The sequence below is a fragment of the Suncus etruscus genome, chromosome 3 (genome assembly GCF_024139225.1).
Source record: "Suncus etruscus isolate mSunEtr1 chromosome 3, mSunEtr1.pri.cur, whole genome shotgun sequence".
Taxonomy (NCBI): Eukaryota; Metazoa; Chordata; class Mammalia; order Eulipotyphla; family Soricidae; genus Suncus; species Suncus etruscus.
The window spans coordinates 13,495,121-13,512,023 of NC_064850.1; the positions used below are offsets into that span (position 1 = coordinate 13,495,121).

The following is a 16,903-nucleotide window of genomic DNA, read 5'->3' on the forward strand; positions in this document are numbered from 1 at the left end:
TCTATCAATGCTTTTTTTGAGTTCCCTGAACATCTTCCATAATTCTACTCTAAACATCTTATTTGAGAGGATACCTGTTTGGTACTTTTTGGATTATCAGAGCAGCCATCTTGATTCTTTAAACATGGGGTTGTACTGCAAAATTTCCCCATTGTTAAGGTTGTAGATTGCTTTTTACAATGTGGAGAAGTGGGGTTCAGGTGTTAAGGGTGTGGGTCCTGGAGAGATTATGATCCTTGGTGTCTCTGGGCTAGCTCCTGCAGAAGAAGGCAGAGAGCAGGGCAGCAGTCCTTTATAATGTCTCTGGGTGCCCAATCACATGGCAGGAATCAGCCCCATACTAGTTGGGTGGGGACATCTTACCGGGTGTGGGTCCTGGAGAGATTATGATCCTTGGCGTCTCTGGGCTGGCTCCCGTAGAAAGAAGCACCATAAACTGATGCGCAGCCCTGATGAGTACCATGACTGAGTGTGCAAGCACCATAATCAAGATGTAGGGGATTCCTGGTCATTGCAATAGCCACATCAATAGCAAAGGGAGGGGCGGAGCAGTGGCACAGGCGGTAAAGCATTTGTCTTGCACGCCCTAACCTAGGACAGACCGAGGTTGGATCCCCCAGCATTCCATATGGTTCCCCAAGCTAGGAGCAGTTTCTTAACGCATGGCCAGGAGTAACCCCTGAGCGTCACTGAGTGTGCCCCCCCCCAAATAAAGTAAAAAATTAAAAAAAATAAAAAGAATATAAAAAAAAAACAGTAAAGGGAAGGGGTGTTTAAAAAAGAAAAGAGGGGCTGAAGAGATATTACAGTGGTAGCGTGCTTGCCTTACATGCGGCTGACCCAGGACGGACCGAGGTTCGATCCCTGGCATCCCATATAGTTCCCCAAGCCAGGAGCGACTTCTTTTTTTGTATTTTTTTTTTGTTTGTTTGTTTTTGGGCCACACCTGGTGATGCTTCTAGACTTGTACAGGCATCTTACCACCTTACCTTAAAGCCTTACTGTTTGCACAACCGCTCTGACCCCACCAAGAGCAATTTCTGATGCATAGCCAGGAATCACACCCTGAGCGTCGCCGGGTGTGGCCCCAAAACCAAAAAAGAAAAGAAAAGAAAAGAAAAGAAAAAAGAAAAGAAGCCAATGGAAAGCTTAGTCCACTTGAAAGGAACTTTTAGATCCAGGACCAGTTTATCAACAACTAGAGTTCACAGTCAAAGGTCATGTTTTTTCAGGTGCTTAGTTTCTCTGAAGATGAATGTCTGACTTTCTAAGAGGGCTGATGGCTACTGACTATTTGCAGGCAGCTGAGTGAGGAAGAGTCTTTGCTCCCTTCATCAGTCAGTACATAAGACCTTCCCCTCCGATTTCCCTTCCTCTCCACCACGCCTAATGTTCTAGGGCCAGATCTTCTGTGATTCTATGATTTAAACTGACTCTTTTGGGTCAGAGAAGGAACAGTTGTTGGCCCTGTGGTGTGAACAGGAGGTCTTGGGTCGTCAGTGTCCTTTATGGAGACTTTCCCCTTATCACTCATACTTAAATTGCTTTCACAGATACCTGGTGTCTCTGTTTTGCCATTCAGTGGCTTAAATTAATTTGATTTAAAAAATGTTTTTTTGGGCTGGAGAGATAGCATAGAGGTAAGGCGTTTGCCTTTCATGCAGGTCATTAGTTCGAATCCCGGCATCCCATATGGTCCCCCGAGCCTGCCAGGAGCGATTTCTGAGCATGGAGCCAGGAGTAACCTCTGAGTGCTGCCGGGTGTGACCCAAAAACCAAAAAAAAAAAAAAAAAAAAAAATAGGTTTTTATTGTTTACCACCATTTACAGTCCTTGGTTTCAGCTTTCTCTTGTTTGCTTAGTCAGTTATGACTTGTTTATCCATCAAAATGTTGTAAATAGAGTTAGTAATAGTACATATCTTTTCTTGGGGTTTTTTTTTTTTTTTGGTTTTTGGTTTTGGGCTGAAACTGGCAGTGCTCAGTGATCTTGCTCTCTGCACTCAGAAATTGCTCCTGACAGGCTTGGGGACCATATGGGATTCCAGGGATCAAACCTGGGTTAGCTGTGTGCAAGGCAAATACCCTACCTACTGTGCTATTGCTTCAGCCTAGCATGGTTTTGTTTTTTGTTGTTGGATTTTTTTTTGTTTTGGGGGGGTGCTTAGGGGTAAGTGTAACTGGCTCTGTGCTCAGGGTTCTCTCTTGGCAGTGTACAGGGGTCCATATGAGATGCCGGCCATTAAACCTAGTTGGTCACTTGCAAGGCAAATCCCTTACGTGCTATGCTATAGCTCCAGCCTCTCACTTACCACATTTTAATGGCAAACATTTTAGCATTTACTAGAATCTCATTTCTTTTTACTACTTATTAATATTCTATTGTTGTGCTAGGGAAATGATGCAAAGGACTAGAGAGAGCAAGCTTTGCATACAGGAAGCTTGCGTTTGTTCCCTTGTACTTTATGGTTCCCTGAATGCCTCTTGGAGTATCCCCTAAGCACTGAAGTGGGGCATATTCCTTGAGCACAGCCAGAATAGCTGCACCATTTTATAAATTCATCAGCAATGTATGAGGGTTTCAATTTCCCATATCTTAACCAATACTTGTAGTTATCCTTTTTATTATATATTTAGCTTAGTATATGTAGTTCGGAATTTTTTATTCTATTTTAAAATTTATTTTTATTATTTATTTTGGTTTTGGGGCCACACCTGGTGGCACTTAGGGGCTATTCCTGGCTCTGCATTCAGAAATTGCTCCTGGCAGGCTATGGGGAACATATAGGATGTGGGAATCAAACCCAGGTCGGTCCCGGGTTGGCTGTGTGCAAGGCAAATGCCTTACTGCTGTACTATCACTTCAGCCCTAGAAATTTTCATTCTTTATTCAACTTCCTTCATTATAACAACATATTGGAGTCCTGTTTAGGAGCCCACTGTGAGCCCACATCCATGTCTTATTCTATGTTTTATTTATTTATTTATTTATTTATTTATTTTTTTGGTTTTTGGGCCACACCCGCCGGTGCTCAGGGGTTACTCCTGGCTGTCTGCTCAGAAATAGCTCCTGGCAGGCACGGGGGACCATATGGGACACCGGGATTCGAACCAACCACCTTTGGTCCTGGATCGGCTGCTTGAAAGGCAAATGCCACTGTGCTATCTGTCCGGGCCCTCTATGTTTTATTTTTATTTTCATAAAATCTTTTCTGACCAATATGGAAAAGTAGAACCAGAACTCCCATAAAATATGGTGATGCCACTTCTTGGCTTCTGAGGGCATCACAAATACATTTATTCAAAAAGATACATGCACACTGATGTTCAATGCAACACTTAGTAAATAGCTAATCTATAGAAACAATTCAAATGCCCAACTATGTATGAAGTGATCAATAAATTGTGGTATATATACAAAATGGAATACTGTGCAGCTGTAAAATATCATGCAATTTGCCATGACATGAATGGAACTAGAGTATGTCATGACCTCAGTGAGGTCACTCAGAATGAAAGGGCTAGGTACAGAATGATCTCTTTCTCATATGTGGGGCACAAAAGGGTGCAACTTATGGCCACAGGCAATAGAACTGGAGAGCTGATCTATAGAACTTAGTTTGGGGAGGAGGTGGGGATGGAATGGGCGGGGCATTTGGGATCTTGGTCTAGGGAAGTGGATACCCTGGTTGTAGATGTGGTGCTGAAATAATGTATAATGAAATTACCATTAGGTAATATTATAAGTCACAATACCTCAACACAGATTTTTTAAGTGAAGAGAGTTGAAAAATATTTTATGAATTCAACCAAAAGTTTGAATTCTTTTTTTTTTGTTTTTGTTTTTGTTTTTGGGCCACACCTGGCGGTGCTCAGGGGTTACTCCTGACTGTCTGCTCAGAAATAGCTCCTGGCAGGCACGGGGGACCCTATGGGACACTGGGATTCGAACCAACCACCTTTGGTCTGGATCGGCTGCTTGCAAGGCAAACGCTGCTGTGCTATCTCTCCGGGCCCCAAAAGTTAGAATTCTTAATAGTATTATTTATTGGGGCCGGAGAGATAGCATGGAGGTAGGGCATTTGCCTATCATGCAGAAGGACGGTGGTTCAAATCCCGGCATCCCATATGGTCCCCTGTGTCTGCCAGTGCCGATTTCTGAGCATAGAGCCAGGAGTAACCCCTGAGTGCTGCTGGGTGTGACCCGAACACCAAAAAAAAAAAAAAAATAGTATTATTTATTAAACTTGGCTATTAAATGTGAATAAAGAAATTTTGGGGGAAAACTGATAGCTTTTACTATTTTTATATTAGGAAAAACTATAATAGTTTTTACCTTTTTTTTGGTTCACACTTGGGGACACTCAGGGGTTACTCCTGGCTATGCGCTTAGAAATCGCTCCTGGCTTGGGGGACCGTATGGGATGCCGGGGGATTGAATCGCGGTCCGTCCTAGGCTAGTGCACGCCACCACTCCAGCCCTGGCTTTTACTATTTTTATTACCAGCTTGCCTTTAACTGTTGCTTAGGAGATTAACTTACCATTATTATATAAATACATTCCAAAAATGAAACCCTTGTTTTATTTATAAATTTATTTATAAAATGACCTTTGATTTGAAATCTTGCTGGAAACCTAGATTTCAACATCTTACTCAAGCTACAGTAGATCATTTATTGTTGGCAGTAGTCACATAATCTCAGCTGTTCTAAAGAATGACCATTCCCAAAGTGAATGTTAGGTGCCAGTTCTCAGAGGGACCACCCTGTCCTAAACTTGAGAAAAATCTGTGCAACGGGTTTGGTAGCCAATAGAAGGCAGTGCCTGTGATTTATATAGCTTAGGATTTTCAAGCATTTGGAATATGTGTTTGAGCTAAAAGTATAGGCAAAGAGCATGAGAATTCACTATACTAGTCAAATAACTTTTGTGTAGTTTAAAATTACTGTATTTTTCACACCATAAGGAACATTCCCCCTCCCCCAAGTATGTCTTTTTGGTTTTGGTTTTTTGTTTTGTTTTGTTTTGGGGTCACACCCAGTCACGCTCAGGGGTTACTCCTGGCTCTGTGCTCAGAAGTTGCTCCAGGCAGTCTTGGGGGACCATATGGGATGCCGGGATTCGAACTGAGGTCCATCCTGTGTTGGCCACTTGCAAGGCAAATGCCTTATTGCTGTGCTATTGCTCCAGCCCCCACCCCCAAAGTATGTTTTTTTTTTTTGTGGTTTTTGGGTCACACCTGGCAGTGCTCAGGGGTTTTTCCTGGCTCCGTGCTCAGAAATTGCTCCTGGCATGCACAGGGGACCATATGGGACGCCGGGATTCGAACCGATGACCTTCTGCATGAAAGGTAAATGCCTTACCTCCATGCTATCTCTCCGGCCCCCCAAAGTATGTTTTATGCAGCGAACGCCTCCTGGAATAGAAGTCTGAGTGCAGGGGGGGAAAGCATCTAAAAGTTATGTGTATCTTACGGTCAGGTGTGTTATAGAGCGAAAAATATGGTATGTATTTTATTTATTTGTTTATTAGTTTATTTATTTATTTATGTATGTATGTTTTTAGGCCACACTCGGTAGTGCTCAGGGGTTACTTCTGGCTCTATTTTCAGAAATTGCTCTAGCAGGTTCGAGGGACCATATGGGGTGCTAGGGATTGAACTGGGATTGGTCCTGGGTGGACCATGTGCAAGGCGAATTCCCTACCTGCTGTGCAATTACTCTGGCCCAAACTTACATATCTTTTAAAAAGAAGTATAGAGTGCCTTGGATAGCACCCTTTACTTTTTTTGTTTTGTTTTTGGAATCACACCAGCGATGCTCAGGGATTTCTCCTGGTTCTGCACTAGTAATCACTCCTGGTGGGGATTGGAAGACCATATGCAATTCAGGGATCAAACTGGGTTGGCCGCATGGAGGGCAAATGCCCTACCTGCTGTATTCTCACCCCAGCTCCTTGAATTAGAATCTTCAAGGCTGCATTTGGCTTTGTGATCTGTTTGGAAGGTATTTCCTGGTCTGGCTTCCAGTTTCACTCATCTCACTGACTTGCCTTTGCAGGTTGTTTATGCTGCCAGGGACGCCCAGATTTCAGTAGCTCTCTTTCTCCATCTTCTTGGATACTCTTTCATTCGGAACTCAACGCTAGAAAAAACTGGTGATCACACTGACTGGAGAAAGGCCTTGGACAAATGCCTGGATGTGGTAGACATTCCATTTCGAGGCAAAGCGATTAAGTCAGGGGAGGAGGTTAATGGGGAAATAACAGAATCTCAGCCAAAGCCAAGAAGTAAGAAGTCCAAGATGGATGGCATGATGTCTGGCAGCCACCCAGGAAGAGACCCCAGAAAACATAAAAGAAAGCCCTTGGGTGTGGGCTACTCTGCTAGGTAAGTAAATTGTTTTCTGTGTGATAGAGTCAGTGGTTGAGCAGTCATAAGTAGAAAGGAAAAGTGCCACCTTTCTTACCTGGGATTATGGGAGAAGGCTCTGCAAGTAAAGCCCCCATGGTATGCCAGGGGTTCATTTTATTTTCTTGTTCCTCCAAGACTTTGATACATTTCTTTGATTTCTTTATTGGGGGGGGGGGTCCATACCTAGCAGCGCTGTGGGGCTACTCCTGGCTCTGAGCTCAGAAATCGTTACTGGCAGGCTCCAGGGACCATGTGGGATGCCGGGATTCGAACCACCACCCGTCCTGGATCGGATGATTGCAAGGCAAACGCCCTACCGCTGTGCTAGTTCTCCGACCCCTCTTTGATTTATCTCTATGATTTTCTCCATCTCACCTTCTCCTTTTTAACTTTTGACAGTTGTAGTGGAAATGAGCACTTAACCCAGCTCTGCCCTGACCTTGTGATGCTATTAGACTTGTTGTAAGTGAGAGGTCTGATTTTTATTCCTTTTCCATTTCACGATCATAGCTGTGGGAATGAATAACATGAAACCTTCTGCTTTTCAGGAGAAATGTGCCACCATATTTCTTGGCTGTTTGGTATTTGATTATTTATAATGGCTTTCATCTCTAAGCCAGCATTATTCTCTAGAGAGTCAGAATTTTTTTATACAACTTATTCCTCTATTAAAGAAAAATGGCTAATAAGAAATTTTGGAGTGGAAACTTGGTCCCTGTAGCAAATTTCTTTATGAATCAAATGATTAGATTGAAAAAAATGCTTGTATGTGATCCAGAAATAAATCCACAAAGCCCTCATTACTTTACTTTGAAGTTCTTTGTTTAATTTACTCTGTTTAATCCAGTGAGTACACTATAGGGAAATCTTCTCAATTCTCTATACATATTTTCTTTCACAATAGAGGTTTGTAAACACTCCCCAAACTTACTCCCTAATAGACTAATCAATAAATACAAAATACCCAGAAGTATTGGAGCTAGGAGATGACTCTGCAAGTAGAAAACTCAGATACCTAGAACTACTTCTCCTAAGACCTGCTGGGAGCGCTCTAAGTACTATGTAGCAAGTAGTTCCCAGAACTTCCTGGGATGGTCCAAAAGCAACATCACAAAAGCAACCCACTGGGGAGCCGGAGCAATAGCACAGCAGTAGGATGTTTGCCTTGCATGCCGACCCTGGACATACCCAGGTTCAATTCCCGGCGTCCCATATGGTCTCCTGAGCTTGCCAGGATCGATTTCTGAGCACAAAGCCAAGAGTAACACCTGAGCTCCGACGGGTATAACGAGAAAAAACACTTGGGGCTACCTCAGTGGCACAGTGGGTGTTTGCTTGCCTTACACACTGATGACCCAAGTCCAGTCTCCAGCATCCCATGTGATTCCCTGCCAGGAGTAATTTTTGAGTGCAGAGCCAAGAGTAACTCCTGAGCAATACTGAGTATAGCCCCAAAACACCCACCAAACCAAAACAACTTAGAATTTTATTATTTCAGGCTTGTTCCTGCATCTGTGCTCTGGAGTCATTCCTTGCCATAATTGGGAGAACCATTTGTAGTACTGGGGAGTGAACCAAGGTACCTGTGCACAGGCCAGCACCTTACGCTCTATACTATCTCTCCAGCCCCAACTTAGAATTTTAGAAGAATATTCCCAACCCATCCACATGGAAATTAACGCCACTTTCTCACCTTGATTGCTACTGCTTTCTTCAGACACGTTATATTTGACTCTAGTGTGGATAATAGCTTGAGTCGCTGGGAAAAGAACATGGGCAGGTGATGCCTTCAGCAATAGTCACCCTCAGTCTTTGATCTCCCTCTCCGTTCTCTGCAGAAAATCACCCCTCTATGATAACTGCTTTCTCCATGCTCCGGACGGACAGCCGCTCTGCACGTGTGACCGAAGGAAAGCTCAGTGGTACTTGGACAAAGGCATTGGAGGTTTGAGAGTTACCTCTTTTTTTATTTTTTTGGTTTTTGGGTCACTCTGGTGAGTCTCAGGGGTTACTCCTGCTTTGTGCCCAGAAATTGCTCCTGGGTTGGGGGACCATATGGGATGCCAGGGGATCGAACCTCGGTCCATCCTAGGTTAGCATGTGCAAGGCAAACGCTCTACCACTTGTGCCACCACTCCGGCCCCGAGAATTATATTTCTTTTTTTTTTTTTTTTTGTTCTTTTCAGGCTACACCCATTTGATGCTCAGAGGTTACTCCTGGCTAAGCGCTCAGAAATTGCCCCTGGCTTGGGGGAACCAGATGGGATGCCGGGGGATCGAACCATGGTCCTTCTTTGGCTAGTGCTTGCAAGGCAGACACCTTACCTCTAGCACCATCTCATCTGCCCCAAGAGTTATCTTTCTTATTTCCTCTTCAGTTAGGTGCCTGTCAGTCCTGGCAGAAGTGGGTATAAGACAAAGGAGAAGGTGATAGAAGCAGGCAGCTGTCCCTTGAATGTCTACTCAGAGAGCCTGGACAGAGCTTTTCCAGGACACAGAGGGAATAGGCATGGTGGTGCTTGCGTGCACACTTAATTCTGCTTCTTTTTCCTAAGAGCTGGTGAGTGAAGAGCCTTTTGTGGTCAAGCTCCAGTTTGAACCTGCCGGGAGACCTGAATCCCCAGGAGACTATTACCTGATGGTGAAAGAGAATCTGTGCGTGGTTTGTGGCAAGAAAGACTCCTACATTCGGTGAGTGTAGGCTGGGCAGCACCCATTGGCTCCTTCTGTGGAAGGGGCCTTATAGCCCCCAATGCCTTAGGTGAATCTGCTCACCTTTGCAGAGGGTCTTCTTCCTAGGCTGCATTCCCGCAATGCATTTTTTTTTTTTTTTTGGGTCAAATCCGGTGGCACTCGGGAGTTTCTGCACTCAGAAATCGCTCCTCCCAGACTTGGGGGGCTATATGGGATGCCAGGATTTGAACCGGATCCGTCCTACGTTGATTGTGTGCAAGGCAAATGTCCTACTGCTGTGCTATTGTTTCTGCCCCCTCCCACAGCATCTTAATCTTCACCAAACTTCTGCTTGGAAACTGCCTGCCTGTGAGAATGAACCTTCCCCCGACCCCTTGTTGAGTGCTTAGTTTCTAGAATGTAAAATCTTCTCAGTTGCCATCAAGAGCATGCTTCCCTTTTGCTTCTGAAGGGTGGGAAAATAACTGTTTTAGAAACTACCACTCTGAGGCCAGAGCGGTGGTGCTAAGCTGTAATGTATTTGCCTTGCGTGCGCTAGCCTAGGATGGACAGCGGTGCAATTCCCCAGTATCCCATATGGTCTCCCAGGCCAGGAGTAATTTCTGATTGCATAGCCACTAGATGTGGCCCAAAAACCAAAAAAAAAAAAAAAAAAAGAAGAAGAAAAAGAAGCTGCCACTCTTTCTTTTGTGACTCCCAGCCTGTGTTCTTGAATCATTCAGATGAGCTAGACACTTACACTAGAATCACCTCAGGTCCTTAAGGAGAAGCTGAATTTATCCTGGAAGTCTAGGCTTTCACCCTTGCTCCTGCAGTACCCACTTTTCTCCTTCCTCCTCCTGTATCTTGAGATACATGGTTATTGTGGCCATGTGAGTTTTTCCTGAGAATTAGAGAACAATGATGGTTGGGACCAAAAAAAAAAAAAACCAGTACAGTGGGTATAGCTCTTGCTCTGCATGCAGCCGACCCTGTTCAATCTCTAGCACAACTTAAGGTCCCCTGAGCACTGCCAGGAGTTAGCCCTGAGCACAAACAGTTGTAGTGGCCCCAACCTCCCTTTGTTCCCCTCACAAGAAAGAGGAGAGAGAGAAGAGAGAGAAGGGGGAGGAGAGAAAGAGAGGAGAGAGAAACAGAGGGGGAGGAAGAGAAGGGAGAGTGAGAGAGGGCAGAGAGAGACAGGGAGAGAGAGAGACAAAGACCTTGGTGAGCCAGAGAAAAATTCCCCAGGTAAAAACTTCCTCAGATGGAAGAAAGACTTTTCAAGGCCACTAGGCTTCCAAGATTTCAGAATTAGAAGTGCTCTACTTTGTCCGATGTTAAGGGTCAGTAGAATTTCTTTTATTCTCTGGTATTCCCCTCTGAGAGCTCAGTCTGCTGTGAGGTGATGGTTACTCCCTTCTTGTTCAGGCCTTCATGGCAGCCTGATAGCAGGGCTTCTGCACTTCCTTCACCTGGGCCAGCGTGATAGCACAGAGGTGAAGGTACTAGCCTTGCATGTTAGATTCCTACCACCACATGGTCCCCTGAGCACCACTAGGAGTCAGAAGTTTTGCCCCTGAGCACCAATGGATGTGGCACAAAGAAAGAGGAGGGGAGCCTTAGGCACAGGGAAGCAGGAGAACCAAGAATGTCGGGGTAGCCTTGCTTTCATGTGCTCTCTGCCAGCTGGCAGTGCCGCAGGCTTTTCAGTCCTGTGAAGCCCCAGAGCTGAATCCCCGGCAGGCTGAACGCCTGCTCTGTGTCATCCACTAACGAGGGCTGCCTCGGGGGGGCCTTGGGGGACAATGTTCAGGAAAAACGTGATCCCACACGAGTACCGCAAGCACTTTCCCATCGAGATGAAGGACCACAACTCCCACGACGTGCTGCTGCTCTGTACCTCCTGCCACGCCATCTCCAACTACTACGACAACCACTTGAAACAGCAGCTGGCCAGGGAGTTCCAGGCCCCCATCGGCTCCGAGGAGGGCCTGCGCCTGCTGGAAGACCCCGAACGGCGGCAGGTGCGCTCAGCTGCCAGAGCCCTGCTCAATGCGGAGAGCCTGCCGGTACCCCGGAAGGAGGAGCTGCTGCAAGCCCTCCAAGAGTTCTATAATACAGACCTGGTCACTGATGGGATGCTTCAAGAGGCTGCCAGTCTAGAAACCAGGTACCACTTCCTATGAAGCCTGGGGGAAGGGAGTGATTGGGGAGTGACCTGGGATGGGAACCCTGAAGTGGGTGACAATTGCTGTCTTAAGCCTTACTTAATTGTTCTTGTGGCTTAAGAGACCCTGGTGGTAGGATGGAGTCACCAATTTGAGACTTTCCCTTCCATAAAAGGTTTGGTCAATATACTTGATGTTACGTCATTGCTTGATGTTACGTCATTGCTTGATGTTACATCATTGCTTGATGTTACGTTATTTACATCTCAGTTGGAGATGAATGCAGTGGAATTCTGTGCCTTTAATAATCTGTGCTGGGGCCAGAGAGATAGCATGGAGGTAAGGCGTTTGCCTTTCATGCAGGAGGTCATCGGTTCGAATCCCAGCGTCCCATATGGTCCCCCGTGCCTGCCAGGAGCAATTTCTGAGCATGGAGCCTGCCGGGTGTGACCCAAAAATCACAAAAAAAAAAAAAAAAAAAAAAAGAATAATAATCTGTGCTAAGTCTTAAAGTCAGCACAGGAGGTGAAAGAATAGACTGAAAGGACCTGCATTCTCTGCATTCATTGTCCATGAAGAACAGTGTATGCTTGTGGCTTTTGTCTCTTACCTTAGTCTGGGAGTCCAGACTAGTGGTCCCGTGTTTCCCATTCTACCTGCACTCAGGTACTGGCCAAAGAGTGTTAACACTGAGTTGTTGTAATTGTTGGGATAGTTTTTCTCCTTTTCCCCTCTGTGCTTTCTCTCCTTCCTGTGGGCACATAACTGAATTCATGTGACTTAAGTCACTGTATCTGACAAATGACTTGATGGTTTTGAGTGGGTACAAGATCAGGGTAATTAAAAACTCTGGACCAGGGCCAGAGTGATGGCGCAGCAGTTGGGCGTTTGCTTTGCAGGGGGCTGACCCAGGACGGACCACGGTTCTATCCCCAGATGTCCCATATATCCCCCCAAGCCAGGAGCAATTTCTGAATGCAGAGTTAGGAGTAACCCCTGAGTGTCACTGGGTGTGACCAAAAAACCCAAAACAAAACAAAACTCCAGACTAACATGGACTAACAGTCCCACTGTAAGTTTTTTGTTTGTTTGTTTGTTTGTTTGTTTTTTGGTTTTTGGGTCACACCTGGCAGCGCTCAGGGGTTACTCCTGGCTCTATGCTCAGAAATCGCTCCTGGCAGGCTCAGGGGACCATATGGGATGCCGGAATTTGAACCACTGTCCTTCTGTGTCTAAGGCCTTACAGCTGTGCTATCTCTCTGGCCCCCACTGTTAGTTTTTCAATAGTACTTAAGGCTGAAATAATTTAACTGACAAGATTACAAAACTCTGATAATGAGGTTGGTTTTCTTTGTTTTCATTTTTGTTTGTTTGTTTTGGACCACACCCAAATTTCTGGCTAATTTCTGGTTAATTTCTGGCTCTGCACTCAGAAATTATTCCTGGCAGGCTTGAGGGAAGGAACCATATGGAATGCTGGGGATAGAACCTGGGTCTTCTGCATGCAAGGCAAACGTCCTCCCCAGAGCTATCACTGGCCCCAATGAGACTGGTTTTCTTATAATGATTTGTTATTTAAAAAAAAAAACCTCAATTAAAGCAACAAATATGTATTAAAAATTATTTATATCCTGGGCCCAGAGAGATAGCACAGCGGCGTTTGCCTTGCAGGCAGCCGATCCAGGACCAAAGGTAGTTGGTTCGAATCCCGGTGTCCCATATGGTCCCCCCTGCCTGCCAGGAGCTATTTCTGAGCAGACAGCCAGGAGTAACCCCTGAGTGTTGCCGGGTGTGGCCCAAAAACCAAAAAAAAAAAAAATATATATATATATATATATTTATTTATTTATTTATAATCTAATCTATTTAAGCTAATGCACTTTGCATAAATCGCCTTAATTATTTCTTGTAACAACCCCAGCAGGTTTAGTTTAAGCTTATTACCCATTAGGTGCTGATATATCTTGCATTGTAAAGAATTCTAAAATGTTTTAAAGAAATTACTATAGAATTTTATTCAAAACTGAATTTTATTTTAAAATCTTTGAGGTTATTGGTATTTCACTAGTTATTTTTTTAAGGTTTATATTAATTAAGATACCCAGAGATTAGTTAACTAATTTATTAAGGTCATATTAGAAACAAATGACAATGACTCCAGTATCTAATTGGATTCTCTAAAACAGATATAAACTTTCTTTGCTGCCACAAATTCATTTTACTGGTTTGGTGATAGATTTTAGACATCTAGGCAGAGAACAGCTGTTTGAAGACAAAACGGCAAATTAGGGTGGCTGGTGAGGTGCATTCTAGCTTCTTAAAAGGTGGGTTGTAACCTCTGGGAGGCTCTTATAACTAAATGTGGGAGGAATTGTAAATTTATAATTTCTGATCAGTAAGTATCAGTAAGTTTTTGATTTGTATTCCTATTTTATAAAAGGGTGGTGATTGGAAAAGTGATCGCAGCCCTGGGCTAAAATATAAAAAGTCTTCTAATACTCAGGGGAGGGCTGAGAGGCAGAGTTGAGTAGGGGGGTGAATCTTTTGGCAGGGGTCTTGGGAAAAAGTGGTCTCTGTCCACAGGAGGGGAAGCCTTCTCAGTGTCACACAGCCCAGAGGCTCCTGCTTAGTTAGGAAGATGGGAACTCCTTCCCTTCGGCCTCATCAGCTACACAACTGGCGGCCACAGTAGTGTCCCACTGTAAGGTGCAGTCTTCTTTCCCCTGGATGGGGTCTGCTGGTCCTTTTGTGAGAAAGAAGAGCCTAAGAAAATGCCTTGTACTGCTCCTTCAGCCATTACAGGGTTAGGAGAAACTGAAATCCAGGGGCCCATCTCTGGTTCAGAATGAGTAGCTCAGGAGAAGTCTGCATCTGGAATGAATACCCTTAAAAGAAGTAAATACAAGAGAAACATTTTGCACCCACTACCAGTCCCCCAGTCGAACTGAATTTTACACAGTGGCCTTCCCACAAGAATAGCACAAAATCTTGGCTCATGTGCCAGGCATGCTCTTCACCCTATGAGCTGTCTCCCAGACTCCCCAGTTGTTCTTTGAAGGGTCAGTGTGGGAAAGGTGATGTCCTAGAGCATTCCCCAGCATGGACGGTACCACTCCCTGGGAGGCTGCTAGCATGATGGAGCAAGTTGCAGTAGCATTGGGTGTAATTGAGGGGCACCTGTTTTCTGTTTGTGCATGGAAGGAAGGTAGAATTCCAGGGGGCCACCGAGTAAACATTTTTCCCAAAGAGGAGGGTGGTAGCCCAAGTTAAGTGTGGGAGCCTGTGATCTAAAACATTAAAGCCACCAACACTTTAGGAGTCTAGTGGACACCCCTGGAAGTCCAGTGGCCCACACCATTTGTGAGACCCCCCCCTCCCCATGCGCCTTGCCCTCAGACCCTGTACTTTGTGTCTTGGCAGGATCTCCAATGAAAACTACGTTCCCCATGGGCTGAAGGTGGTGCAGTGCCATGCACAGGGCGGGCTGCGCTCCCTCATGCAGCTGGAGAGCCGATGGCGTCAGCATTTCCTGGACTCCATGCAGCCCAAGTACCTGCCCCAGCAGTGGTCAGTGGACCACAACCACCAGAAGCTGCTCCGGAAGTTGGGGGGAGACCTGCCCATCACACTGTCCTGATCCCAACTTTCCCCCAGGTTAGGCTGCTGGGAAGCTGGAGGCACCGTTGCAGTCACCGCTTCCATTTAAATATATTGTGACTGGTCAAATTCTGGGTGACACAACTCAAGTACTGACCCAGACACCTCCTGGTGCTTCCGGTGGAACAAGGCTATTGTTTACAAGGGAACGAATGGTTTTGAGTTTCCATTGGGTGGGCGAGACTTCTTTCTCCCTCTCTCACATTCAGGTTTTCTATGAACAAGGTATGCAGGTGGAGTCCTTTGGTGTGTCCTCCTTCCTCTGCTTTCTCTGTACAGAGAGCAAATGAAGGCTTCTTCTCAAAGTGACTTGTCAGGACTCTCAGGATTTTGAGGCATTTATCCCCTGTTGCAGTAGGCTGGCATTCCTGAGACAGGAACAATCAAGTATTTCAATCCAGTCAGGCTAGGAAGAAAAAAAATCCAGAGGATGGAGAGGGCAATAAGCCGCTAAATATTCCTAGTTCAACTTCATCATTAAATTCTTGGGTTTAAAACTCTGCCCCCTGGTGGGATCCATCCCATCTTGGCACTTGTTTCTTTTGCAGACTTTTTTTTTTTTCTTTTTTGGTTTTTGGGTCACACCCGGCGGTGCTCAGGGGTTACTCCTGGCTGTCTGCTCAGAAATAGCTCCTGGCAGGCACAGGGGACCATATGGGACACCGGGATTCGAACCAACCACCTTTGGTCCTGGATCGGCTGCTTGCAAGGCAAACGCCGCTGTGCTATCTCTCCGGGCCCCAGACTTTCTATATATCCAGGACCAAAGCAGCAGCTGCCTGCCATGGGCTTCCCCCCTGACCTCAGGGCTGGGGATGGGAGGATGGGGGAGCCTCCTTTTCTGGAAATAGACCTTCCCATGGAGGGACCAAGAAATATGGAAGCACAGAGCCCAGATGAACTTGGATAATTTTCTCAGCTTTTGCTTTCCAGTGTTTGTTGTCTGATCATTGAGTCTCCCTGCCTAACTCTGCAAGGCTCTTAGCTAAAAATCTTTCTAAAAGGAAGAAGACCTTTCTCCAGAACCATTGTCACACCCCTTCGGTGTTCTCTGCTTCTTCCAATTAGCTACCATGACCTCTTTTATGCATTTACTTCTCCCCAAAGTCCTTTGCTCAAGTTCCATTGCAAGGAATTTCTTTATTTCATGGAATGCTGAAATGAACTACTACACATTGACGTTTCAAGGGGGGTTGTTCCCCCTTTTAAAATGTGAAACTACCACTTTGAGTTTTGACATCAACAATATTCGTGATGAAAACCTTTCTTACTTCATAATATCTTAACATTCTTAGTCCTTTTATAATGAGAACCCAACCAGCGGTCTCTTAGAATTGTGCCCTGTGTGGTGATCACTCTGATAAAAATGAATTAATCAAAATAAATAATATGAATTTTAAAAAATTAAATAAAACCTCTAAGCACAAAGCTCAGTAAGTGTAAGACTTCTTTTCTTTGTAACTTTATACAATTGGTAATTCTTTTTTTTTTTTTTTTTTTGTATTTGGGTTACACCCAGTGTTGCTCAGGGGTTACTCCTGGCTATGCACTCAGAGATCGCTCCTTGTTCGGGGGACCATAAGGGACACTGGGGCATCGAACCATGGTCCATCCTGGGTCAGCCACGTGCAAGGCAAACAAACGCCTTACCACTGTGCTATCGCTCCGACCCCACAATTGGTCATTCTCCTTGGGGAAGAGAGAATTGTCCTCCAGGTCCTTCTTTCACTCATTGGTAGTACCTTGATATCTACCCGGACAACACCTCACACAGCACCATACCCTTGGGGGCCCTCAGCAGCCACCCCCAAGTGCATGTCCACAGGCTGCATTTTCTTCCTCTGCCCTTAGCCCCTCTGGTCTTTAGGCATCTTCCAGCTCTGAAAACTCCATCCCTGATAACAGACTGTGACACCCGCCGCTTGGGGGATGCATGTTCAAGGGCATGTGTTATGTATGTACACGCTAGTGATGGTGCTGTGAGGTGCAT

General features: G+C 45.2%; 1 protein-coding gene across 1 annotated transcript in view; it reads left to right on the plus strand.

The window, feature by feature from the left end:
• EXD2 (exonuclease 3'-5' domain containing 2) overlaps window positions 1-15,460 on the plus strand; it is a 46,790-nt gene extending 31,330 nt beyond the window's left edge. The window contains exons 4-8 of the mRNA XM_049770375.1: window positions 6,060-6,388; window positions 8,251-8,357; window positions 8,968-9,103; window positions 10,902-11,258; window positions 14,677-15,460. Of these exons, the coding sequence (XP_049626332.1) occupies window positions 6,060-6,388; window positions 8,251-8,357; window positions 8,968-9,103; window positions 10,902-11,258; window positions 14,677-14,893 (1,146 nt within the window). The 3' untranslated portion in view covers window positions 14,894-15,460. The remainder of the gene's footprint in view (window positions 1-6,059; window positions 6,389-8,250; window positions 8,358-8,967; window positions 9,104-10,901; window positions 11,259-14,676) is intronic.
• The last annotated feature ends 1,443 nt before the right edge of the window (window positions 15,461-16,903 follow it).